General features: G+C 42.6%; 1 protein-coding gene across 39 annotated transcripts in view; it reads left to right on the top strand.

Annotated features, from left to right (window-relative positions):
• SPATS2L (spermatogenesis associated serine rich 2 like) overlaps positions 1–20,437 on the top strand; it is a 173,389-nt gene extending 152,952 nt beyond the window's left edge. For all 39 annotated transcript variants that reach the window (XM_063791449.1, XM_001170105.7, XM_063791447.1 and 36 more), the window contains 5 exons: positions 1,441–1,499; positions 8,955–9,064; positions 11,803–11,905; positions 14,720–14,940; positions 19,543–20,437. In XM_063791449.1, the coding sequence (XP_063647519.1) occupies positions 1,441–1,499; positions 8,955–9,064; positions 11,803–11,905; positions 14,720–14,940; positions 19,543–19,938 (889 nt within the window). In that variant the 3' untranslated portion in view covers positions 19,939–20,437. The remainder of the gene's footprint in view (positions 1–1,440; positions 1,500–8,954; positions 9,065–11,802; positions 11,906–14,719; positions 14,941–19,542) is intronic.
• Positions 20,438–27,874: the final 7,437 nt, after the last annotated feature.

Below are 27,874 nucleotides of genomic sequence, written 5' to 3' on the forward strand. Positions count from 1 at the left end.
TAAATTTGCCATTTTAGATGTAGAAATTTGATTAAATTCAGTCTCTTTTTTTTCAGGTGGAGTAGTTCATATCGTATACTTCCATCAGCACACACATAATGACACAATACACTTATCAAGTGTTCCTCCTAAGAAAATAAAACCTGAATCTAATCAGATTTCTACATCTAATAACAAATTTATAGGAAATACAAAAGAACAGGCTAAATAACACCATGGAGATGTAATCAGCAAAATTCAGGCTTTGCACAACTCTTCAGGACAAACAACCTAATTTCTTCAACAAATAAATTGCAAAGGGGATGAGAAAACAGATGAGAGGGAACCTCCGGATTAAAACAGATTTAAGAGTCAATCAACCAATTGGAATGAACAGGGCTTGTTTAGATCCTGGTTTTAACACACTGTTAAAAAAAAAGATTTATGGGACAGTTGGGGAAATTTGAATACTAAGTAGATATCTGATACCATTAAATTATTGTGAATGTTTTATAGGTGCTATAGTAAATTATTGTGGTCCCCAGAAGTCCTTATATTTTAAAGATATATATTTAAATATTATGACTAAACTAAAAATATAAAGAGAATCTGACATCTGTGCTCACCCACCCTGGGGATTTTCCCCAGGCTCTTCACCCTGCACAGCTCCCTGCCTTTTTGCTGAAACCTCTCTTCACTCCTTCCTACATAAAAATCTGTAAAAGGACATATAAGGAATTTGTCATGATGCATTACTTCTGGGAGGGGAACTAGAGAACTGGGGGTTGGGATGGGATAGGAGAGAAGCAAACTTTGGGACAGATCATTGTTAGCTTTATGCAGGTAATACCTTTTCGAAGGACTAACCAAAAAATAAATGAAATACGAGAAAAAGTTCATTAGAACCTTGAAATGCTTACTCGGGAGAATGAAAAAGGCAGAGACTTATGTTGTTGAGCATGTGGATGGATTGGCCCAGACCATATTTCTCAAAGTATGGTCCCAGGACCATCTGCAGCAGAATTGGGCCCATCTCCTTCCCTCCCAGCCAGAATCTCTCAGGGTAGAGCACAGAGACACTGGGAACTACAGTTCTTAAGGACCTAAGTGCCAGCTTTTCAAATACTTATTATATTGTTTTGGAACTTTGGAATGTATAGGACAAAAATATTCCCAAATTTAAATTCAAAGCAGCACAATTCTGAAAGTCTAAAAGACTTTTTTTAGGTTTGTTGACAATGATTTAATCAGCAGATGTCACTATGTAATCCTTGGGAACATCCCTTCGATGTTGCCTCATTTTTTGGAGAGGCAGAGTGTACTGCTGGCATTGTAGCATAGAAATATTTATGGTAATTTTGTATTTTGTTTAATGAAAATAATTTTACTTTCAGTGCTTATTAAAAGTTTATCTTTGATTAAGCATTCTTTGCTTTTGTTTTTGTTTTTGTTTTTCCCCAGCATCATTGACAAAGAAGTTTCATTAATGGCAGAAATGGATAAAGTTAAAGAAGAAGCCAGTAAGTAGACAACACATGGTTATTTGATTAGGAGCTTCCCAATCAGAAGCAATCCATAGGTCAGACTGACAATGACACCGGCTTCTGAACAGGGTCCTAAAATTTATACTGAAATTTTGGCTCATGAACTCTGTAACCTTAGGCATGTCACTTAGCCCTGGAAGCCTCATTTACATCATCTGGCAAAAGGATACAGTTGTAACACTCACCTCGTACAGGTGAGTACATGGCAGGATGGACACTCAGTACATAATAGGTGTCAGTTGAGTTTTCTAAAGTCCAAAGGGATGTTTGTGCACATAAAGAACTTACAGTTAATTGGATTTAAAATGACACTGAATTTAGTATTAGATTTTAAGACAATTTTAACTCTTTAAAACTTACAAATCTCATCATCATTTTTACTAGTTCTTTTTTAGGTTCAATTAAGTTTATCATATTAAATTTTCCTAGAAAAGTAGTCCCATTTGAAACTTAATTACTTAAATTCCCCTCAACATTTTTAATTACATATATAAATTTAATATATCTGATTTGTCTTAAGCACTTCAGATGTCAGACAAGGCAAACTCACAAACCTAACAAGCAAAGCGTTCCTAAGCTTTTAAGCAACTCTTATAAAATTAATAATTCAAGGCTGGGCGTGGTGGCTTATGCCTGTAATCCCAGCACTTTAGGAGGCCGAGGCGGGCGGATCACAAGGTCAGGAGATTGAGACCATCCTGGCTAACACAGTGAAACACCATCTCTACTAAAGATACAAAAATAAAAAATTAGCCGGGCGTAGTGGTGGGCACCTGTAGTCCCAGCTACTCAGGAGGCTGAGGCAGGAGAATGGTGTGAACCCGGGAGGCAGAGCTTGCAGTGAGCCAAGATTGCACCACTGCACTCCAGCCTAGGCGACAGAGCAAGACTCCATCTCAAAAAAAAAATAATAAGATTAATAATTCAAAATTAAAGATACACTAAACAGTTTTTTTTGTTTTTGTTTTTGTTTTTTACAGAGTCTCACCCTGTCACCCAGGCTGGAGTGCAGTGGCACAATGTCTGCTCACTGCAAGCTCCACCTCCCAGGTTCACACTATTCTCCTGCCTCAGCCTCCTGAGTAGCTGGGATTACAGGCGCCCGCCACCACGCCCAGCTAATTTTTTGGGTTTTTAGTAGAGATGGGGTTTCACCATGTTAGCCAGGATGGTCTCGATCTCCTGACCTTGTGATCCGCCCAGCTCAGCCTCCCAAAGTGCTGGGATTATAGGCTTGAGCCACCGCGCCCGGCCTAAACAGTTTTCTTAAAATACTCCAGTTCTGTTTATGAACTTCGTCAAATACACTGACACCTGCCAACTTAAAACCGCAAAAGAAAATCAATTCCATATATTAAATTGAAAATCACAAATCAGATTGCTTAATGTACCAAATTCTCTGTTTAAATAATGAACACGCTCAAATTATCTTGATCATTGCAAAACTTAATCCTAAATTTAACATAAAATATTAACATTCTGGGTTTGACTTGTTTTATTTTCTTTATGCTGATTTCTAAACCTTTCCACTGTGGTAAAGTTACTTGAGTAGTAGAGAAGAATTACCATCTTAAATAGACTGAGGCTCATGAGTTGGAAATTTCAACAAAGACAAGATTACTCTGTCAGATTCAACATCAAACCACAAGTGAATGTGTGAGGCCCTCCCTTATTATTGAATTTAGTTTGCTGTGTTAATGGGGCCCCTAAGACCCTATTTTCCAGCTGGGATTCAGTTTTACAATCCTTGTCTCCTGGGCATTTTAAATTCCTCATCTTTACCCAAAGATGAATTGGATAAATGGCAGTCTGTGCCCCTAACCAGATTTCAGTGAAATCCCTTTACCTTTGATGTGATGTCTTTCTTTTGCCAGAATGAAAGATCAGACCAGATTCTTCATTCTTTTTTATTTTTCTTGTCTGGACCTAGGCCATAATTCAAGTGTCATTTTATGGAAAATAGCTATCGTTATTTTTGTTACACAGTTTTCTAAATTATTTTGTTATTCATTTCAGACCTCCTTTAGTCAGGCATCTAAATAATTGTGAGCAACATTTTAGAATCCTGAAATACAGCAAGCTTTGTTAAATGAAACTAATGTGATCCAGGGTGAAGCTATGGACTATTTGGGTAGTTAAACAATCTCTTTGATTGTGAAATTATTTTATTCTTATGAAATTTGTTGACATCTTCAGTAACAGTAGATTATATACACAACTTGGGGTTTTCCCTACTTCTCAAGTATAGCTTACTTCAGTTTCATGTCCTAATGATAAAAATGCTAACAACCAACACAGACACAAATGATCCTCTTGAACCAAAATGGAAAGTCACTAGCACATCATCACTTTCTTAGAGGTCAAGAAAAGACCTCAGGTTTCATATACTTATTTTTCCTTCTTGAGACATGATAGTGTTTGATGCCAAGACCTGTGGAATTTGGAGCATCTCTGGAGAGCATCCCATTTTAAAAACTTACTCAATCAGTAAACACATGCGCTTCCTTGTGTCCAGGATAAACAGTAAACAGACAAATGTAGAGCCTGCACTCACCAAGCTTTCAGGCTAGCTGAAACTGCTAGATTGGTTGACAGGGTTCACCTAACTTGAGTAATTGGTATGGCAGGTCCTGGTTTTTGAACTAACCTCAGCTCTGGGGAAGCCCATTTGCATGCTTTTGAGGCAGGCAGAACTGAGTTCAAGTCCAACCTCCATCTCTAACTGGCTGTGTGTCCCTGAACCATGTTGTTGACATCTCAAAGTCTAATATTCCTTAGGCCCTGGCAATGGCTCACACATATAATCTCAGACCTTTTGGAAGACCAAGGCAGGAGGATTGCTTGAGGCCAAGAGTTCGAGACCAAGCCTGGGCAATATAGTAAGACCCCATCTCTAAAAAAATAAAAATAAAAAATAAATTAGCCACGCGTGGTGGCATGTGCCCATAGTTCTAGCTATTCTAGAGGATGAGAGGGGAGAATCACTTGAACTCAGGAGTTTAAGGCTGCAGCAAGCCATGATCATGCCATTACACTCCAGCCTACATAACAGAGAGAGACCCTGTATTAAAAATAATAATCACAATAATAATAATAATAATAATATCCATCTCAAGTAGTTATTGTAAAGATAAAATGAAAAAATACACGTCAGGCACTTAGCACAGAGCCTGATACAATATGTGTGCAAAAAGGGAAGAGTTCTTATTAGTAAATTACCCCAACCCGCTCATATTACAGTCAAAAAATGGAGGTCAGGGATTCTATTGCATCTCTCAAATGACAAGCCTGTATCAACACTATGTCTTCTCCACAGATAGAAAGAACCATGGAATTTCTCCCCACTAACTACAGAACTGTCTTTACAACCACCATCTTTAATTTGGTTCTCTGTGGTCTCAAGAGTATTTTTCACACTTTACATTTCCTGTAGACGTTATAAATCATATTTCCTCAATTATAACAGAAGCTCCTAAATCCCTCATGGCACCTAACCCAGTGCTGAGAAGACTGCAGGTACTTCATAAATATTTGTTAAATGAGTTATTGTAAATAAGTCAGTATCTGTAGACTGTGGGAACGAATATTAGTGAACATTCCTGTAATTGCACAAAAGAGGAAGTATATTCTAGATGAAGAGATCTCACTTTATCAATAATATTTAGAGTTAGCATTTTGAGTATACTATACGAAACACCTCACGTATGTTATTCCATTTATTTCCACAATACCCCTACAACATGTGATCAGTTCCTACACAGATTTTACAGAAGAAGAAACCAAGTGTGTTGTAGTGCTAGGGTCTCAAACTTCATGTTTATACCCAGGTAAGCACAGGTGTCAAGTTCACTAGAGATATGGGAAGAAAACATTACTTTGTAAATTCATAGTAACACAAACAAATTATGAAGTAGAATGCAAAATTCACGAGAATTTTTAAGGAATAAAAAGTATTCCAAAGAATCTTTGTGCTTAAAGAGCCACTTCTCCAGCTCCTGGCCCCTGGCCCCCACCTTGGGATTTTAAGTATATTTTCTGCTGAGGGTCATTGTTTTGAGAAGCCTTAAGATTTTCTATGGTTCAGATAATATGAGCAAGCTTCCAATGTGTTTCAAAAGCTTGAAGGAGTTTATAAATCCTATTGAGAAAGTGGATTTCAGCTTACCAGATACTGTTTATACATACATAATATTAATTAAGTCTTGAATGCAGTGAAAACCTAAGCTGTACAGAATTGTCTTCCTCTACAGATTTCTGAAAGCATGGTGCTTCCAAAACATACTTATTATTCTATTGTAAATTACAGGATCAATGAAGCTTAAGATCTGATCTGTTTTTGTTTGTTTGTGTGATTGATGTTTTTGAGGTGAAAACGTTCATCCCTTCAGCCAAAGAATATTGGCTTTAGATCTCAAGTTTTAAGGCTTTTTTCATAATGAAAGGCTTTGAAATGTTAATGAGACTATATGTAAAATGCATTTTAACACTTGCTGATCCAAAGTATTTGTTTCCATGCACATTGGCATGAGGGTAAACTCAGAATTTATTGGTGATCTTGCACCTGCATTCCTATTTTAGGGCCCATTTATATCTATTTCTACAAAATCTTTTGTTTGGTATGAATGCCCAAGTTCTACTTAATCAAAAAGAACAATGGCCCTTAATTGTCACCAGTCTCACAAATGATCCATGAAGAAAAGTTAGATCTGTTGGACTGTGTCATCACTGAGGGCCTAATGACCCCTTTACTAGCTGCTTTTCAAGTCTGGGCCTTCAGACTTTTTTTATTATTATTATTATCAATTTGATGAGACAGGGTCTTACTTTGTTGTCCAGGCAGGTCTTGAACTCCTGAGTCAAGCAATCCTCCTGCCTCAGCCTCCGAAAGTGCTAAGATAACATGTGTGAGCCACTGCGCCTGGCACAGAATTAATTTTTTTAATTTTAGTTTGCAAGAAGAACGTACCTCATTTCATCTTCCTACTTGAATTGTTTTCTCATGCTGCAGATGTTAGTCCCATCCATATATTGAATTATAATGGCAAACAAATAACATAACCAATCAAAGGTGTGGATCCTAAACAGTCTTAAGTGACCCCTGTAGAAAAGGAACTTCCATCCTTCTTTAGATATTCCCTTTAAGTAATAGATTAATTCATTCATTGAATTCTTCACTCAGCAGGCATATTGCATACCCCTTGTGTACCAAGCAGGCACTAGGTGCCATGGACACAAAGAACTACATAGTGCAGTTCACACCGTAGTCCCGAGAATGACTGGAGATGCTCGCAGGAAACAGATAGGTAACATTAATGTGCCAAATGGGGCAGGGGGAAACCATGGCACACTGGGCACCCGACTCCATCTAAAGAGGGAAGTGGCTTCTTGGCTTCAGCCACTTGTCACCATGTAGGAAGGTTGACCAACTGTGACCAGAAATTCCAGTACTTTAAGAGATGCCAGAGAGCCAGCTTTCAAATGGAATCTTCTAATTTTTAAATGTGGGCAATTAATTTGTAAACGTAATGTGTGGATCAAACAAGACATATGTACTGTGGTTGAAAATGATAGTGAGCCACCTTTTTGTGACCTTTGGTCCCACTGGGTGTCCTGAGACATCCTTCAGCAATATGTTGTCTACATTGAGATGAAACTTCCTTTCACTTTCACCATCCAGACAAGTTTTTCACTAGCTCCTCTGTATTCAGAAAGACTATTAGGCACAGATCTGTCTGCCCAGCCACATGGTATTGTAAATGGGGGCTAGGGGGAGCCCCAGTTAAAGAATCAAAGCATGATTAGCATAGTTTGGCAGATGATAAAGCTGTATGAGTTATAGACTAATTATTTTATTAACATCTCAACATTGATATCAGCATAAAAAGATGATGTCTTGGGGCCAGGCGATGGCTCACACCTGTAATCCCAACACTTTGGGAGGCCGAGGCAGGCAGATCACGAGGTCAGGAGATCGAGACCACCATGGCTAACATGGTGAAACCCCGTCTCTACTAAGTATACAAAAAATTAGCCAGGCATGGTGGCGGGCGCCTGTAGTCCCAGCTACCTGGGAGGCTGAGGCAGGAGAATGGTGTGAACCCGGGAGGCGGAGCTTGCAGTGAGCCGAGATCATGCCACGGCACTCCAGCCTGGGCGACAGAGCGAGACTCTGTCTCAAAACAAAAGAAGATAATGCCTTTCAGTCTGTCTAAAGAAGGGTTTATGATTTGCAGGGAATCTTAACTCTTGATGGATTCTGTACTTCTTTTTGGGCTTTTGCAGTGACTATCTTTTGATATTTTGAGTAATAAGAACTCTTAAAATCAGAAATCATATTGTTTGGACCTGCATGTGTGCTGTGAATCTGGTCTAATAAAGCAGTTGATCCTTGTTCAGCCAAGCATAGAATGTGAGTCCGGCATGCATGTCATCTTAGATGAACACCTTTTTTCTTACACCTCAAAATGCTTGTCCCAAAGAAATGAAGGCAATTCATAGGAGTCAAATTAGAGAGCCACAAGTCTATCTATTGAAAGATCCAGCTGCATATTTAAATCTCATCCTGTGTGTCTGTATTGATTGCTACTGAGCGCCATAATCTTTTGGGAAACACGTGTATACACACACAGACACAAACCAACTGATAGGCTACTACATCTATTTGAACCTTTAGTTCATCTGAAGATGTGTGAAAATGTTGGAGCCAGAGTACTCCCCAGTGTCTTCTCTACGTGTGCAGGTGCTAAAAAATTCACATGAATCTAGTTCTAGCTGGCCTCACTCACTCTTGAAATTTTTCCACTGGGGACACTTATAGAAAGACCTAAGACACTCTGGGGTAGAACTGTTTCTTTGCTGAATGGAAACATATCTGCAGAGTATCAAAAGCAGAGACATTTTTGGCTCACAAAAAAACTAATAAAGTTAGATTTTTATGTCAGATTCCAGTAACACAGCTAGTCACCCTAAGTGAGTATGTGTTAAAGTTCAAGAGGGCTGCTGCTGTTAAAGTTGAATAGTGCAGCACATATAGAATGATTTCTGCTTACTAGACTTCCTGTCTTAGCGGTATCACTCAGAGAGGATTTTAATAAGTGTTGTTTTTCAGAGATCGTTGTTCAGAGTAACAAATTTCAAAAGTCTAAATTCCGTAAGTGAGGTCAGACACCAGTGGAGAAAATGTAGAGTGGGAGTGTACAGTGAATCAGAAGGGACTGTGTTTGGCTTGGGGATTGGTGGAGGAGGACAGGAGGAACTGGGTTGTTGGTAATAGGCACAGAGGGTGAACCCGCCTCCATGACCAACTCAGAAAACACAGTCGTGGTCCAACAAAGCAATCAGTCTGTGGAGTGAGAACTGATTCCAAGAAATTAGGTTATTTAATATGTTTCAATCTCTGGCCCTAATGTATGACTCCTCCTTATTTGGCAGTGGAAATCCTGACTGCTCGTCAGAAGAAAGCAGAAGAACTAAAGAGACTCACTGACCTTGCCAGTCAGATGGCAGAGATGCAGCTGGCCGAACTCAGGGCAGAAATTAAGGTCAGTTCTAAAATATCACAGCCTGAACCCTGAGCCAGAGAGCTGATCCCAATTATGTTTGTTTTGCATCCACAGAGTTCTGCTCTCTGAGGATCTAACATCTACACCCAGCTCTCTTCCACAGGGTGGAAATAGAGAACACAGAAGGGGGAAGACCCACATAATCACTGTGTTTAAGTGTAATGTGCTTTGAAGGAATGTGTTACTCCAAAGGAGAGGTACAAGCTATTTTGTCAGTCAGTAGAGACTGAACCAAATAAAGTAACTTGGCCATGAATTATAGCTGGGATGGGGGATATTATTTTCACACACTGTGATTTATATGTATGCATATAAACACATCCACAGGTATATATACACACATGAAGCATGAATGTAGTGTAATGGTGAAGATTAGAAAGCATGCGGTCTGTGGAGATTTCTTTCCTGTATTATTTTCTAGTTTAGTTGCATTTTTATTAAGAATACTACCCATAAATACGTATTTATTAGATTCCTTCATTGACAAGCAACAGAAACTGACCCTGGCTAACCTCAAGGACAAGTAGAATTTGACAGGATGTGAGTATAGCTCAGCAAAGCAGAGCCCTGTCTGAAGGCTCAGCTCAACAATTAGGTAGGAACTGGGGTGGCTCTGGTGAAATAAGAAGCAATAATCACTAGACACTCTCATGGGACCATCAGCCCTGTACCACCCCACTTGGCTCGGATCCCTAAGAGAGAGGCTCTGATTGGCCTCCACTTGGGTCACGTCCATCATTTGGCGCAGAGAGGGTGTGACATCTTGATCGCCAGACCCACCAAGACTATGGATCTTTGAAACTGCATCAGGGTACAGTTACCAGAAGGGGAAATAGTTACCAGGAAGGCAAGTATAAGTATTTACAACAAAATAGGAAGAAATTTTAAAATTCCCCTTATCCACTGTTTCACCCAGTATACTAAACACACACACACACACACACACACACACACACACACACACACACGAAGGCAAGTATAAGTATTTACAACAAAATAGGAAGAAATTTTAAAATTTCCCTTATCCACTTTTTCACCCAGTATACTACACACACACACACACACACACGAAGGCAAGTATAAGTATTTACAACAAAATAGGAAGAAATTTTAAAATTTCCCTTATCCACTTTTTCACCCAGTATACTACACACACACACACACACACACACACACACACGCCTTCCAGCTTCTTACCCACTTCCAGGAAACTAGAGTGGTTGCAAGACACAGCTGCTGCTAGCTTTGAAAGTAAGATTGCAAATTGGGGCATAAAACTGCTTGGCAATGATAGACAGTGGCAAGTGACTTTTCAACTCCCTCCCTCCTGGTTGGGCATGAAAGCGGGCCCCATGGGGAAGAGGACCTCACCCGAGGGTGCTGAGGGCGTCAGTGGCCTTTCCCTCCTCACCTTCTCTGCTCTGGCCTTTGTGGTCTCCCACCCAGCCAATTGCAGTGGCCTCCACACTAGTCTCTCTGCCTACACTGTCTCCCTTCAGCCTCGTACTCCACTAAGACCAGACGTAAACTCCCAAAGCAGATCTGGTTTCCCCAGTATATCTCCTTCCCCTCAGAAAGAAATTCACAGCTGGACTTCAATATATATTCCAACTTCCATCTCTCTCTACAAAAATCCCAGCTTGTTAGAACATCAAGTAAGAAATATAAAATTGCTAGCTTCCTGATCTATTGAAATCAACTCATCTTCTGAGTTTCATTTCTGCCTATCAAAACGCCACCCATCATAAAATAGTTAGTAGCACAGGCTTTGGAGTGAAACAGTCCAGCTGCAAAATTTTCTACTTCTGTGACCTTGGATAAGTTACATGTTCTCTTAGACTCGTAGAACCCCAATTCCCCCATCTGTAAAACAGAGGTAATAATAATACTGACTTCATAATACTGTGATCAGATGAAATGAGATTATCTGATAAGAATTTGACCAGTGCCTCGTAAGTGTTCAATGATTTTTTCAATGTTCCCTCTTACATAACTCTTTCCCCATTGCCCTCAGTAGGAAATAATTTCTTCCTCTTTTATATTCCTAAAGCACCAACCACATTCCACCTTGTATTGTAGTTAATGGTATCTGTTTTCCTTGCCATTGCTAAACTCCCTGGTAAACTCAAGAAGGGACTGAGTCGCAGTTATTTCTGTATTTCTCACCATGTCTTCTACACACAGATCTTAATTTTAAATGAATGGAAAAATAATCTCTTTCTCACTTCTTTTCACAGCACTTGAAATTCTGCCATTTAAAATAATATTTTCCAGACACTAAAGGCTTTGTGGACGTCCCGGTTCCCTGTTAAAATAGGAATGGGGGTCTAGGAAGGACGACATGTTTTCTCTTGATGGTTAATACCTTAGCAGGCACTTGGCCAAACTCAGAAGACCCTGCCAGAATGCAATTCAGAAAAGTACTAGGAGGGCGAGGGGTGCTAAAAGGTTAAATAGATGAGTCAGACACACATTCCATGTAGGCCCAAACAAGAGAAACACAGGCCCCTCACATATTCCCCAGGCAGGAAGATGCTCATTCCCTAGCCAGGTCAGCACTAAGACTGAGCGTGGAGCCTCCCAGCAACAGGGCTGGAAAGATCCCCACCAGGTCAGCACTGCAGTGGACACCGGAAGAGCAGAGTGAACGCGTCCACGGGGGTGCCTCGGTCATTTCTGTAATCATGGGGTTCCTGCTTTTCATCTCTTTCCTCCAGCACTTTGTCAGCGAGCGTAAATATGACGAGGAGCTCGGGAAAGCTGCCCGGTTTTCCTGTGACATCGAACAGCTGAAGGCCCAAATCATGCTCTGCGGAGAAAGTGAGTTTTGCATTATTTGCTGAATAATTCTGTGTGAGTAACCTTGGTGCTATTTGGAGTTGCTATTGGAAATGTCAGGTGTGCAGTCCCCCCAGGGGGCTAACGTGAGGTCTAAAGAGATTTAATGATCTAAGCTCATGACACAAGTCACCAGAAATGTCGAGATTTGAACCTAGAGTCTTCAAATGCCACTGCCCATCAGTAACTCCCCAGGATTTATTAAGTGGAACAGAACAGGTCAACTAGTTTATACCTTTTGCAAACTTTTCTTAAGCACTGCCAGTTAAACTGCTTCTCTGATTTCAAACAGCCCTGGTTCTACAGAAACTCGTTAGGCAGAGAGAGTGAGTCTTCCTAACATGTCTGGGAACAATCAGTTATTGTTGTGCAGGGCCCAGCTGTTATGCGAGCCCCTCAGCAGTGCCCTGAGCCTCCGCCCTTGGTTCTCTGTGCTGAGTGAGGCTGCAGATAATGAAAGACTTCACTCAGCCATTAGCTTTAGTCTTGTTCCCTATTAAGCCTTAATTAGAGCAGCTAATGTGCAACAAAATTGGCTGCTATATTTTCCCCCTACACCAGCCCACCCACAAGGGGAGGTGGGAATGAGCACTGAAGCGGCTTTAAGGACGGCCACAAGGAGGAAAGGACTAGTCAATGATGTGGAAACCCACAGCCTCGCAGTCAGCTGAAAAATTAAGATTTGGCTGCACTTCCTATTATGATATAATTAACTATACTGTACTACACTGCATACATATATAGTAACACAATTTGCTTTTATCACTTCACAATCTATGGTAGACATTTTTTCATATCAATATATTTAACCAGTCATTTCTCTAAATATAATAGATGTCACCAGTCTTCTGGTTGCTGCATTTAAATTGCTTGCAGTTTTTCACCATTAAAATAACACTCTGATCACCTGAGGCCAGGAGTTCGAGGCCAGCCTAGCCAACATGGTAAAACCCCCATCTCTACTAAAAGTACAAAAATTAGCTGGGCGTGGTGGCAGGTGCCTGTAAGCCCAGCTACTTGGGAGGCTGAGGCAGGAGAATCACTTGAACCTGGACCCAGGAGGCAGAGATTGCAGTCAGTGGAGATCGCACCACTGCACTCCAGCCTGGGCGACAGAGAGAGACTCCATCTCAAAAAATTAATTAATTAATTAATTAATTAAATAACACTGCTGCGAGCATCCTTGTCCACACATCCTTGCCAATTATTTGATTTTCTGACTGTATTTTTAAAAATTATTGTTCCCCCCTGTACTCTTCCTTATGAAAGAATCTTACCTATTTGCCATTCTCTATCCCCAGCTTTTGCCCCACCTCTAAAAAAGGGAACTGCCCACCCTCCTTTCCACTTCAGCCCTCAATGAGCAAGACAGTGATGCTGAGTGATGCCCTGTCACCGATCTCAGGGGCGATGGAGAGGTGCCCCTTCACCTCCTTTCCTCCTGAGCACTTCAAGTGCCATCTAGTGGGAGAAATGGTCCCTTACCAAATTCCAGGTGTCCATTCTGAAAGACAGACACCGTAATCATCCAAAGGCCCTTCCTTCTCAGCTTTGTTGAGAGCACATTGAGAACCCACAGGTACTGAACCGGAAATAGTGGTCCCTGATCTGCAGACAATAATGACCCCATGAAACTGAATCTGGTGAGCATAGGAGCCATGGAAATCCCCTGGTCACATTTGGACAGCCCCAGCTTGCTGTCACACCTTCCCAGTACACTGAAGGGACTGGGGATGTGTCCCTGGCCTTTCCATTTCTCCTGTATTGTGATTCTTACTGGTCCCGCCTAGTCCTCTAGCAGAACCCTGGGATTAAATCTGATCCAACAAAGAGAGCAGACAAAATTGCTTTGAAAAATTGGTGACAGTTTTAAGCATCAAAGAAAGGTCTAGCTGGCAGTCAGATTCTGGTGAACTGTGAGAGGGAAGTCAGGGCTTTATCCTTGAATTGATTCCCTCCAGTTCCGATTCAGTGTAATCACAGAAATCATCCCAGCAGAAACCACCACTTTCAAAACCAGGGGGAATGGTCATAATAAACGCTGAGCAGACCTGCCTGAGCCCGGAGCCCTGAGCTCTGACGGGTGTCCGCCTGATCAGCCTGCCTTGCCTGTAACCTTGGAAGTGGTGCACATCTGCAGTGAGGCTGCAGAAAACGGGGCTGATTAAAGGTGTGATAATGGAGCACTAATGAAATATACAAGATGCCTTAGGGGCTGGCGGGCCTGGCCCTGTGTTTGGGGGATATGCATGACCCAGAGTAACAGAATTCCTAACATCCAACATCACCCCATTCCCAAGCTCTCATAACATCGTGGATCTGACAGGCCAGAGTGTCCACATAGCTCCCAATCTTTCTGTGTCTGCAGTACCAGTTGGTCCAGGGAACTGATCAGGGAAGTGAGAACAGGTTTGGTAATGGGGACTCTACGAGGCAGAGTGCATTTGCAGACAGGGCCAGAGAGGGAACCTTGAGGTTTCATTATCTCTTTTCCCTTGGTGGTTCTTGACCTAAAGAATAATATTTAAGTTGGTCAGATATGTCTTATTTCCTACAAATGTCTCCCAACTTGGATGATTATGCTGTAATCACAGTTCAGTGATTCCCACAAAAGAAATTTGGTTGTTCTCTTAAGCACCAAGTTGCCCTTTCAAATAACATCTTTCAAAAGAAAACTTTTTAATGTTTTTATGGAGCTCCTGGCCAGTTTCTTCATCTTCTAGCGCTTCCTAATGGGTTACTGAGGCAGCAGTGTTGGAGGTGCAGCTCGTAACACTGAGCACTTTATTATTGCAGTTACACATCCAAAGAACAACTATTCCTCAAGAACTCCCTGCAGCTCCCTGCTGCCTCTGCTGAATGCGCACGCAGCAACCTCTGGGAAACAGAGTAACTTTTCCCGAAAATCATCCACTCACAATAAGCCCTCTGAAGGCAAAGCGGCAAACCCCAAAATGGTGAGCAGTCTCCCCAGCACCGCCGACCCCTCTCACCAGACCATGCCGGCCAACAAGCAGGTAAGCTGACACTGGTGCAGGGTGCCAGAGGAAAAAAAAAAAAACCTGTTTCCAGAGGAAGAAAACAGCAACTACTAGATTCTGGGCCTCCTGGGGTCACACTCAGGCTCCCGCCACCTGCCCTCACCCACTCCCCACCCAGCAGCACTGCCCAGCTGGCCTCTTGGGAACTCCCCTGGTCGCTCTCATCCGTGCCTGCCAGGTGCTTTCCCATGTGGAGGAAGTGGCCTGCATGCACTCTTGACCACGTGAGCAGAGTCCACCCCAGTGACACGGTTCTTATGGCTAGGACTGCCACCATCCCTGGGGCCCCGAAACCAGCCCACACATGGAAGGGACCCACAGAGACTCTGGAACAAGACTTGGAACCTACTAAACTACTAATGAGAGGAAATCTGGCATTTGTTTTTTAAGATATTTTAATCCCCGTTTATGTTTAGCTGATCAATAAGAGGCTAAAGTTAGTGCAGTCTACTCTTCTCTTGGGATTTCAGTAAGGAGAATACATTTCAAAATGGCATTCTTCATTCTTATCTGTTATGACGTCTAAAGACACAAGTGTCCAAAGAACCATCTTCCTTCTCTCCTTCTGCTTCTCCACTATATATTTTGGAGGTGATTTCCCCCTTATCCTTAGAGAATTAACAAAAAATTGGGATCTGCCGGATGCAATGGCTCACTCCTGTAATCCCAGCACTTTGGGAGGCCAAGGTGGGCAGATCACTTGAGGTCAGGAGTTTGAGACCAGCCTGGCCAACATGGTGAAACCCCGTCTCTACTAAAAACACAAAATTTAGCCAGGCATGGTGGCGGGTGCCTGTAATCCCAGTTACTCGGGAGACTGAGGCAGGAGAATCGCTTCAACCCGGGAGGCGGAGGTTGCAGTGAGCCAAGATCGCACCAGTGCCCTCCAGCCTGGGCAACAGAGTGAGACTCCATCTCAAAAAAAAATAAAAATAAAAATAAAGGATCTGATGATATAGAAGTTGGGCATGCTATAAAGATACCTAAGATACCTTTTATCATCTCCAAGAAAAAGTCTTTCTTTTTTCTTTTTCTTTTTTTTTTTTTTTTGGTAAGTCTTTAAAAATGGTGGTTTTCTAACAGGTGTCTTGTTGGGTTTTGCTGTCTCAGCCTTTGAGAATTCTTATTAATGATATTGACAGGTGTTTTCTCAGGCCCTGAAGGCTTCATGAGCTTTAAGATAGCACTTTGACAAGGAGCATGTTATAATCTCATTAGTTAAAGATCATAATCAAATCTGTTTTTACTTGTAGTCTAAATATATCTTCACAGTTTTTGTTCTTTTTTTTTCTTTTTTTTTTTTGGCACAATCTCGGCCCACTGCAGCCTCAACCTCCTGGGCTCAAACAATCCACCAGGCTCAGCCTGCAGGGTAGCTGGGACTACAGGCACGTGCCACCACGCCTGACTAAATTTTTCTGTATAATTTTTGTAGAGATGGGGTTTTGTCATGTTGCTGTCAAATTCCTGGGCTCAAGCGATCCACCTGCTTCAGCCTCCCAAAGTGCTGAGATTACAGGCATGAGCCACCATGCCTGGCCTCTCTGTTCATTATTAAATACCATGCTGATAATTAAGTCTAAAATTTAGTCTAAGAGTTTCCCTTTTTCATAATTTCTTTAAAAACAAAGGAGGCCAGATTAAGTACTATCTATGTAGATACTTCTTCAGTTCTCTGGTTTAGCAATTTAGGTAATGGCTCATTTAAGTTGAAATCCACTCAAATATCTAAGTCAGAACACTGTAGACCCAGGCAAGAATGGCCCTTGGACCGGGCCCTGTGTTTTCAAGTAACTTCTTGACCCTCCCGCAGCCATGGCCCTCTCTACAGAGTAAGGAATCAGAGAGACCAAGGAGACAGGGCCACTGGAATCTACACTCTTTGTTCTGAAGCATGCTGCCAGTCAGTACTCGAGATCCTGGGTTACTCTTCCCAAGTGGGCCCAAGCCTGCTCACAGGATCTGCCTGGACCACTTTCCTGTATACATCATCTTGAAGATGAACAACACTGCCAGTTTTCACACCCATCCGCCGGAAGGGTGGGAGTGGAGGCGATGCTTAGGTGTGCAGGCTGGAATGTCCACATTTGTGTGTGCAAGGCCCCCTTACAATGTGGGATGGAGCCAGAGATAGGAAAAGACAGTATTCAGACATATGGTGTGTGAACCCCAAAAATCTGAGACAGGTCTCAGATAACTTAGAAAGTTTATTTTGCCAAGGTTGAGGACATGCACCCGTGACACAGCCTCAGAAGGTCTGATGACATGTGCCCAAGGTGGTGGGGCACAGCTTGGTTTTGTACATTTTAGGGAGACATGAGACATCAATCCATTTGTGTAAGGTGAACATCAGTTCAGTCCGGAAAGGTGGGACTACTGGAGGCAAAGGCGGACAACTGGAAGCGAGGAGGGGGCTTCCAGGTCTTAGGCAGATAAAAGACAGATGGTTGTATTCTTTTGAGTTTCTGATTAGCCTCTCCAAATGAGACAGTCAGATATGCATTTATCTCAGTGAGCAGAGGGGTGACTTTGAATAGAATGGGAGCCAGGTTTGCCCTAAGCAGTTCCTAGCTTGACTTTTCCCTTCAGCTTAGTGATTTGGGGGCCCCAAGATTTATTTTCCTTTAACAGATGTATGGACCTACATTTGTACTCTTGCTCTAGGCTCTGAATTATTGGGGGTTGGTCTGCCCTAAACCTATACCATCCAGTCACAGTGCACAAATGAAGAACCTCATATATTTGTAACTCATAAAATTTCATGTTTTCTTAAGAGGTTTGATTTTCAAAAAAGGTTTATGTTTATGTTACAACTTAAGAGTCTTGTCAGGAGATAGTATATAAAGTGGGAATAGCTCCACCATTTCCCAACTGTAGATAGACCTTGGGCAAGTCCCTGAAACTTCTTATCCTCATCTATAAAATGAAGCACATAATAGCAACTATCTTAAAGGGTGATTCTGATGTTAAATGAGGTAGTGCATGGTGAGAAACCCCATTCAGTGCATGGTAAGCACTCAATGAGTGTTGGCTATTACTGACCTTGACAAGTTCAGAAATCTTTCCCTTGTACAGGAGCTTAATCCATTGCGTCCTTACTGCTCATCCATTTACGTTCCTGGTCAGTGATGTGTTGAAGGAATGATTTTTTAATAGAGGCTTCAAGTTTTCTTTGCTTATAACTGCAGAAAGTTTAGGAAAACGATGAATTACCTCTGTGAAAATACACCTTATTTCTGCATGCCACCAAGACCTGCCAGATACACTTCACCCCTATATTTGTCCAAGATAATATTTCTGAACTATAAAGATATTTGTTTTGAAATAAATTAGAAAAGCTACTTTAGAGAAGAAAAGTTACAGAATTTTACTTTTTCTTCACTTACGTAATTAGAATTCCTATGCATGGTTTTGAACAGGAAATTTTCCTTGACCCCTTCGCAGGCCTTGCAACAGGGGTGCCTCACTTTCTCAGCCTGAAGCTCTGAACCCCTCGGGGGAGGGAGAGCATGCAGGTGAGCAGGTGCAGGAGCTAGAGCAAGCACTTTTGGGCACCGGCAGGATCAAAACTCCATGCAGTCCCACAGCAGTGCCTAGGGTAGTACCCATGACCCCTGGAGCCCCAGAGGGCATGTGTTACAATGCTCTTTTAGCTTTGCAGTCCAAGGACGGCTTAAGTATTTAACAGCTCAATAGACCTTCTACTTTTTCATGAAGGCAGAGGGTCAATGTGACACTTTTCTGTATCCTGAGCTCTTGTCCAGCATCCATGAAAAATCAGGTCATATGAACAAATTGAAGGATAGTAAACGCAGGGGATTTTATTGCCATTGAAAGTGGCTCTCAGCAGGAGGGAGAGAGCTGGAAAATGGGGATGGAGTGGGAACATACTCTTCCCCTGAAGTACTGCCATCAAGCAGTCCCGCTAAAGTCAAGCTGCTGCTCTCCGACTTAGACTGCAGTCTCCAACGTGCAGCTGCTTCTCCTCTTCTCTGCTCTGTGCCAGTGGAGCCTGGGATTTGTATGGGTACAGGATACGGGGTGGGGTAGGCCAGGGGTGGTTTTGGAAAAGGCAATATTTGAGCAGGAAAACAGGAATGTAAAGTTCTCACTTTGGGCTTGAGAGTGGGTCTTGGCCAGGGACCCTGCCCTTTTTCTGTGTACAATTTCTGTGCCTCCTGTCCTTCTCAGTCTCTACAGAATGTCTCAGAAATCTCCATAGTAGAGGATCATCATTACTCTGCCCCTGGCTTCTGTTTTATTCTGCTATAGTTTAAGCATCTTTATGAATTTTATTTGACCCAGTTTTTGAATTGTCTGTCTTACACTTCTGTAACCTCTCTTTCAATATCATTTTCTTCCAGTTCCATTTACAAAACAGTCCACTATTCTTTTAGGATTAATAATTTTATCTGCCTGACCTCATCTTCATGTTTTCTGATTCTTCTGGTGTATAAAAAAAAAAAAAAAAAAAAAAAAAGGCTTACCTGTGGCTTAGAGATTTGGTTTTCCTGATGTCTACTGGTGTCATCAGTGGCTTGCTGGCATCTGATACTTATCTCTTTTCTTTTTTGGTAGAACGGATCTTCTAACCAAAGACGGAGATTTAATCCACAGTATCATAACAACAGGCTAAATGGGCCTGCCAAGTCGCAGGGCAGTGGGAATGAAGCCGAGCCACTGGGAAAGGGCAACAGCCGCCACGAACACAGAAGACAGCCGCACAACGGCTTCCGGCCCAAAAACAAAGGCGGTGCCAAAAATCAAGAGGCTTCCTTGGGGATGAAGACCCCCGAGGCCCCGGCCCATTCTGAAAAGCCCCGGCGAAGGCAGCACGCTGCAGACACCTCGGAGGCCAGGCCCTTCCGGGGTAGTGTCGGTAGGGTTTCACAGTGCAATCTCTGCCCCACGAGAATAGAAGTTTCCACAGATGCAGCAGTTCTCTCAGTCCCGGCTGTGACGTTGGTGGCCTGAGCTAGGAGGAAAAAGAGCAGTTTTCACTCAGTTTTGGTTCCCTGCCCGAGGTGCTGACCCAATTCGCTGCCAAAAGAGTGTCAATCAGAATATACAAATCCCGTATGGTTGTGTCATCCTCTCTTAATCATTTTTACTAATTCTAATAATCAGCTCTAGCTTGCTTCATAATTTTCATGGCTTTGCTTGATCTGTTGATGCTTTCTCTTATCAAGACTTTGCAGCATTTTAGCCAGGCAGTATTTACTCATTATTAGGAAAATCAAGATGTGGCTGAAGATCAGAGGCTCAGTTAGCAACCTATGTTGTAGCAGTGATGTCAGTCCATTGATTGTCTTTAGAGAGTTAATGTTACAAAAAAGAATTCTTAATAATCAGACAAACATGATCTGCTGAGGACACATGCGCTTTTGTAGAATTTAACATCTGGTGTTTTTCTGAAAAAATATATATACATATATTGCTTTATTTGAAACAAATTAAAATATGCTGCATTTGACACCTGGCTAGTTTCTTTTATTGATACCCACCTAGTTATTGAATGTACTGTTTAGTGCTTTCAAAAAAAACTTTAGAGACTAGAGGTTGTGGTGCAAAGCTCTGTACAATAAATACTGTTTCTGTTGAGACAAGTACTCTTTCAGGAAAATATATATATGCCCTTTCAATTAGATTACACAAATAGATGGATATGCACCCTGATCATCTTAGACACACCATGTGGCAGTTGGGCAGTTGGAAACATTGGTTGCAAGTACTACAAACCTCAGCTGAGCCTAGCTTCAACAATAAGAATTTATTGGTTCAGTGAGTGAAAAGTCCAGTTGGTCCAATTTGATCAGGATTTCAGCTCCCATCTCTTTTTTTTTTCCTTTTTCTTTTTCTTTTTTTGAGACAGTCTTGCTTTGTCACCCAGGTGAAGTGCAATGGCATGATCTCGGCTCACTGCAACCTCCGCTTCCTGGGTTCAAGCCATTCTCCTGCCTGGCCTTCCGAGTAGCTGGGATTACAGGCGTGTGCCACCACGCCCTTCTAATTTTTATATTATTAGTACAGACAGGATTTCACCATGTTGTCCAAGCTGGTCTCAAACCCCTGACCTCAGGTGATCCACCTGCTTTGGCCTCCCAAACTGCCGGGATTACAGGCATGAGCCACCGTACCCGGCCAGCTCCCGTCTCTTAATTATCTTAGCTCTCCTTTCCTCCTTGGGTTGAAATTGCATTCAGAATTGTGGCAAAGGGCCGCCGTGCTCTTAAGACTCAAGTCTATTCTCCACACTGTCCAGAGGAGAGACGTTATCCTAGTAGCTTCTACACGGAGCAAGTGTCTTTCTCAGAAATCCCAGCAAAGGTCTTGCATACCATTGCTGGTAGGCCTGTCTCTTAAACCAATCATGAAAGGGGGGAGAGAAGTGAATGGGATGAACTAATTTGCATAGACTAATTAGAGCCCACCCCTGGAGCCGGGGTGTGGCCATCTTCCCAGAGTTCCTGAGCTAGATGGAGAAGGGGTACTTCTCAGAAAGGGAAAATGGATACCCAATGGCCCAAACCCCAAATAGCCCCAGTTCCCCTAACTTTGACTACAGGGCAGTCCAGTTTGGGTGCCGCTTCCGTTGCACTCACATGTCCTACATATCTGTTGACTACTCACAAGTGCAAATGCTTATTCTCAGCTCAACATTAACATTTTTTCTGGCAACCCAGGTTCACTGGTTCTCTTCCACAGAGCGGCCCTGAGCAGCTGAGCCTGCAAGCCACGCAAGCATCTGTTTCTTCTTTCGCCAAGTACAGGAGGATGTTTGCTCTCTCTGTAGAGAGCTTTCTGAGGTCTCTGGGTGTACCCAGAGATTTAATAGGAATTCTAAATGTTAAGTCACATTCCAGGAAGGAAGGAAGAGTTGTTCATTCAAATAAGAAAGATAAATGTTCGGCACTGTAGGCCCTGTTTACCCCATCTGAGGCCCTGAATTTATACATTACAAGACGGAAGGATTTTGCACAGTTTTTTATGTAGCAAGATTTTGCTCACCACTGAAAAATGTCAGTGTAAATGTGACCACTTTAAAGATGAGTCAAGTAATTCTTGGAACAGGGAAAAAAATGAATTTGCCAGGTCAGGAGTTCACCTGCCTTTGTCAGAGTTGAACCCAACCACTCTTGACCTCGACTCACTCCCTTAGGGTTAAGAAAGCCCAAACACATTCCTGAGCACAGAGCAAACACTCCCATGTCACTGAAAAGAAACAAAAGAATGCTAAAAAGTGCTCAGACCTGATTACATTTTTTCCAATATTTTTTCCTTTTTTTTTTTTTTTTTTTTTTTTTGAGACAGGGTCTTGCTCTATCACCTAGGCTGGAGTGCATGTTTTTGAGACAGGGTCTTGCTCTATCACCTAGGCTGGATTGCATGATCATGGCTCACTATAGCCTTGAACTCCTGGGCTCAAGCCATCCTCAGCCTCCCAAGTTGCGGGGACTACAGGTGTGCACTACAACGTCCCAGCTAATTTTTTAAATTTTTAGTAGAAACGAGGTCTCACTATGGTGCCCAGACTGGTCTCGAACTCCGGAGCTCAAGTGATCTTCCTGCTTTGGCCTCCCAAAGTGTTAGAATTACAGGCATGAGCCACCTCGCCTGGCTGGTTTTTGCCTTTCTTATAGACCCTGGGCATGTAAGCATTTATTAGTTTGCATTTTTGAAACAGTAATTTCAATATTTTAGTGCCAATGTCAGGCCGCTTAAACACTATATTACATATCTTCATCTGTCTGGTGGAACTATTGGTGTGATCCTAGAGAACTGAGTCCTATTCTGCCATTCATTTAAAGGGTTTTAAACTCTAATCTCTCTACTTAATGCACAGTAGTCAGAACAGATTATTCTCTTAGACATTTGCCTAGTAGAGGTTAAAATAGTTTAATCCTTATGAAGATTGAATAACTTCAAACTCACATTGTGGCACTTAGATCTTCCACCAAGACTTCATCCGTGAAATCCACACCTCCCTGTTGGGTTCCCAATTACATTCCAAATTTACATTTCTTTTGAGAATCTCTGCATACTCCAACTCTGTCCTGTTGATCCTATTCTAGAAGTGCTTAATGCAGCAAGACACAGAAAGTTAAACGCAAATTGCTGCAAAATTCACCCTCAGTGGAGGACTAGAAACACAACATGTCCAATTTAAAGCTCAGTTCACAAGCAGTTCAATTCTGCTGGCATCAGAAAAGGAGATTCTAATTAAACATTCTTAGGGAAGGACATCAAATGAGGTTAATGGGAAACGTTACCAGATTAAAAGCAGTTTTTTGACCAAGTAACAGATTTGGAAATTCTGACTCTCTGAAAGCCTTGATTTGAACCTCAAACTTGATTTCACCATGAGAAGTGGGGATCAAGGGCCTGCGCAGTTCTTTTCCTAAACCAATTCGGTGCTCCCCACCCCCACGCAGGCACAGGTCCGCAACCAGATGGGGAGATGCCTGAATTTCAGGCTACCTTTGACAAAGCTTTCTTCCTCCCTCCCTCCCTTTGCACGCTGCATCCCACGCTACCTGCTTAAAGCGCCCTCATGTGTCTACAGATGGTAAAACGTTTATTTCTCAACAGACATTCCAGTGATAGCATCCAATGACCTATGTAACGGCACCCTTTTTTGCTGTATTTGTTTTTTGAGACGGAGTCTCGCTCTGTTGCCCAGGCTGGAGTGCAGTGGCGCGGTCTCGGCTCACTGCAAGCTCCGCCTCCCGGGTTCACGCCATTCTCCTGCCTCAGCCTCCCGAGTAGCTGGGACTACAGGCACCCGCCACCACACCTGGCTAATTTTTTGCATTTTTAGTAGATACAGGGTTTCACCGTGTTAGCCAGGATGGTTTTGATCTCCTGACCTCGTGATCCACCCCCCTCGGCCTCCCAAAGTTCTGGGATTACAGGGGTGAGCCACTGCGCCCGGCCCCAGTCACTTGTTCTTAAGTTTCTTAAGCAAACTATAAAATAGCAAAAGACCAAAAAAAAAGGAAAAAAAGCAGTTCACCTAATACATTGTTCCAGCATTTCCTTGAAAGTACTGAGCCATCCCAATTGCTCTGATTTTGTGAGAAAATTATGAAGAGTTGCGAAGTCCCAGTGATTCTCTTGTTACTTAGCTAAGAATTTGAAATGTAATTTAAATACTATTCTTTACAATCCATTATGAGGATTTTAAAAATCTTTTTGCTTCTTTAATAAATTCTAACAAAGTTTTGTGTTTATTCTTAGTTTCAAAGAACCAGGTCCCCAGTCCTGGGAGGCTGCTCAGCTGGCCAAGCCAGTGTTTAATCTCATTATAGCAGCCCTGCAGGCAAAAGCACTCTGGTCTGAATCTAGTCTATCTGAGAAATACACAATGCTGCTCTCATCATTCAAGGTTCTTACACATTAATGATTAATTATCAGAAGTCCCTTTGTCTGAGAACTCTGTTTTTTCCCACAGCTCAGAGGAGCTTCTGGGGCTGCCACTAAGTTCCAGTTTCATAGGAAGAATTGCCACAAACAACTTTTGCAGAATAATGAGTATATTCTAAAGCAAATTTGTCTGAGAAAGTATGTAGACTTCTGGCAAAAAAAAAAAAAAAAAAAAGTTCAGAAGCATGACTGTGACAATGGCCAAAGAACTTCTACAGAAAATAGCAGTGTAAAAAGTGCTCCCTGTCAAAAAAAAAAAAAAAAAGTATCCTTTTTTTTTTCTTTTTGTGTGTGTGTGTGTGTGAGATAGGATTTTATTCTGTAACCCAGGCTGGAGTGCAGTGGTGCAATCACAGCTCACTGCAGCCTCCACCTCCTGGGCTCAAGCGATTCTCCAGCCTCAGCCTCCCAAGTAGCTGGGACTAGAGATGCATACCACCGCACCTGACTAATTTTTGTATTTTCAGTAGAGATGGGGTTTCGCCATGGTGTCCAGGCTGGTCTTGAACTCCTGAGCTCAGGCAATCTGCCCACCTTGGCCTCCCAAGGTGCTGGGATTACAGGCTTGAACCACCACACCCAGCTATCCTGTTTTTAACTTCAGATACTTAGATTTGAATTTGATTTAATTGTTCCTAGTCCTTTGAAAGAACCCACTTTCTGTAAATTACCATGATTGTGTAACAAGTCAGCCAATAACATCATTACTCCTCTGCCAACACCTGACATATAGTAGGCACTTGATGAACACTGATTGAAAGAGAGAGAAGATATGAATAGGTGACCAACTCCAATATCTCCAGAAAATTCTGGAGTCTAAATGACTTGTGCAAAGTAACCCAGTAAAACAATCCTAGAGAAAATAGGAGGAGAGAGCAGAGCAGCTGAAGTAACCCACCCTCAAAGCCACCTGTCTGGATTCAAGCGCTAGCTCCACCACCTCCTGTCTGTGTAAACCAGGGTACATTTCTCAACATCTCCTTACCTTGGTTTTCTCCATGGGTGAATGGGGCAGGTGACTGGAGCTACTTCACAGAGTTGTTACGAGGACTGAATAGTTAATATTTGCAAAGCATTTGGAATAATGCCTGGCGCTTTATATAGATTCCAGGCAGGAGACAGTAACCACAGAGTAATTTGCCGGGGAAGCTTTATCAATGTATATGGGGAAGATAGATCAACAGAAATAACTAGTAACGGGAGATTAGCTACTAAAGGGTAAGAACTCTGAAGACAACAGGAATAGCTGATACAGGGACTAGTCACTACTAGAGGTGAGACAGAGTACCCAAGAAAGGAATAAGCTTGAAAGAGCTTCCCCCACCCTCAAGGCTGACATTCGGCCTTGTTGGAGAGGGTGCAGCTGTGGCCACTGGAGGGCGGAGCAGCTCGCTGAGGTGTTGCAAGCTGGGGCTGGCAAGCTGGAAGCCACTCAGATTCACCAGGAATACACCTGCAGGGATGCCATTAAACCTGCTGGGACTCCAGCTGGAACACCAGCAAAACTCACCTGGAAACCACACACAGGGGTGTTGTTGAATTGTCTGTAGAGCCAGCAGGGAGACCCACCCAACAGGAAGCTGCACAAGGCAGTGCTTGCTGAGGGTGAAAGCCACTGGATATTCCACACCGGGACCAAGCACTGCAGCAGCAAGACCCGGGATGCACCCTGAACCTGGAAGAAAAGGGCCCTTCTGCAGTGTCCCACCAGTGACAAAGCTTAACATCATGCCAGCTGGTGAGAGAGAAGTGTTTGCAGGGTCCAGCTCTAGTATCACAAGCAGCACAATAAAGAGTGGATTTGGAAGCAAGAGGCAATGAATTGATAAACAACACATCCTTAGTAAGTGCTATAAGAATATTTGATCGGGCCAGGTGCGGTGGCTCATGCCTGTAATCCCAGCACTTTGGGAGGATGAGGTGGGTGGATCACCTGAGGTCAGGAGTTCAAGATCAGCCTGGCCAGCATGGCAAAACCTGTCTCTACTAAAAATACAAAAATTAGCTGGGTGTGGTGGCGGGCCCCAGTAATCCCAGCTACTTGGGAGGCTGAGGCAGGAGAATCACTTGAACCCATGAGGCGGAGGTTGCAGTGAGCCAAGATTGCGCCACTGCCCTCCAGCCTGGGTGACAGAGTGAGACTGTCTCAAAAAAAAAAAAGTGTTTGATCCATAGAATAAATAACTATGCAGCATACAGAAGACTTTAATCCTATCTAGCTCATCTCTGGGAATGGGAGTAACAAGCTCCTATAAGAGCAGACCTAGCGTTGTGCTTAGGGGCCTGGACTCTGGAGTAAGACGACATGGATGTGAATCCTAGCTTTGCCTTCTGCTAGCAGTTAGGCAGCTCATCTAACCCCTCTGTGCTTCAGTTTCTCCATCTGTAAAATGGGGATGATAATAATACTGACCTGCATCATAGGGTTAGTGTATTAAATAAGTTTATAAACAATTAGAAGAGCACATCTTAGCTTTTATTAGGTAGTTGCTTGGTCAGAACAGCAAACGAAAATATTTCAAATTTTATGCCAAAACCAGAAATGTAATTGGGAGCTTAAAGGATGGATTTTTTAAATCAGCAGGCCTGAGACATCCTTCCTTCTGAATCACCCTCCCCCTCAATTCCCATGGCTCTACTCCTGCCTGTGATTGACAGCTGCGATGTTTTCTTACTGATCCACAGCCCCCAATTAGGAGAGGCAGTTAATCTGCTCAAGTTAAGTCACCCAGTTAGAGCAATGGTTCTCAACTGGAGATAATCGATGCACCCCCTGACCCCAGGGGACATTTGGATAGGTCTGGAGATATTTTTGATTGTCACGACTGGGGCAGGAGTGCTAGCCAGGGATGCTGCTCAACATCTTGTAATGCACAGTATAATCCTAACAATAAAGAATTATTTGGTCTAAAATGTCGATAAAGCCACTGTTGAGAAACCCTGATCTAGAGGGTACAGGGGTTTGGAGAAAGGGAACAAAAGTTGAGTAGATGAGCCAGGACATGTTTCCCTGATTCCTCCAGCTATGCTGGGTTCTTGCCTGGTTCAGCCTCGGTGACCAACTCCAGACTGTCTGAACTTTGGGAGGACAAGGTGGGTGGATCACCTGAGGTCAGGAGTTCAGGATCAGCCTGGCCAGCATGGTGAAACCTGTCTCTACTAAAAATACAAATTTTTGGTAGATTAGCTGGGTCTAAATGTACAATTTCTGATGTCCCTGGACTACTAGTGTCACATACACAGAAACTGAATCCCCAGGTCTTCCACATCAAGAAATTAGAGAATAGATTCTTGAAAGAGCTGCTATTGAAACAAAACTATTCAAAATTGTAAGAAATCTTGGCAGAAGGCAGTTTGCCTTTTCCCATCATTAGCAAATATTCTAATGATGTTTGTTTGAAACAACATTCAAACATGCTGTCTGTTTGAAACAAGTTTCTCTTCTAAGCCCCAGGCCCCCCATTTCATACCTGGAGCTCAGCAGAAT

The sequence above is a fragment of the Pan troglodytes genome, chromosome 13, assembly GCF_028858775.2.
Source record: "Pan troglodytes isolate AG18354 chromosome 13, NHGRI_mPanTro3-v2.0_pri, whole genome shotgun sequence".
Taxonomy (NCBI): Eukaryota; Metazoa; Chordata; class Mammalia; order Primates; family Hominidae; genus Pan; species Pan troglodytes.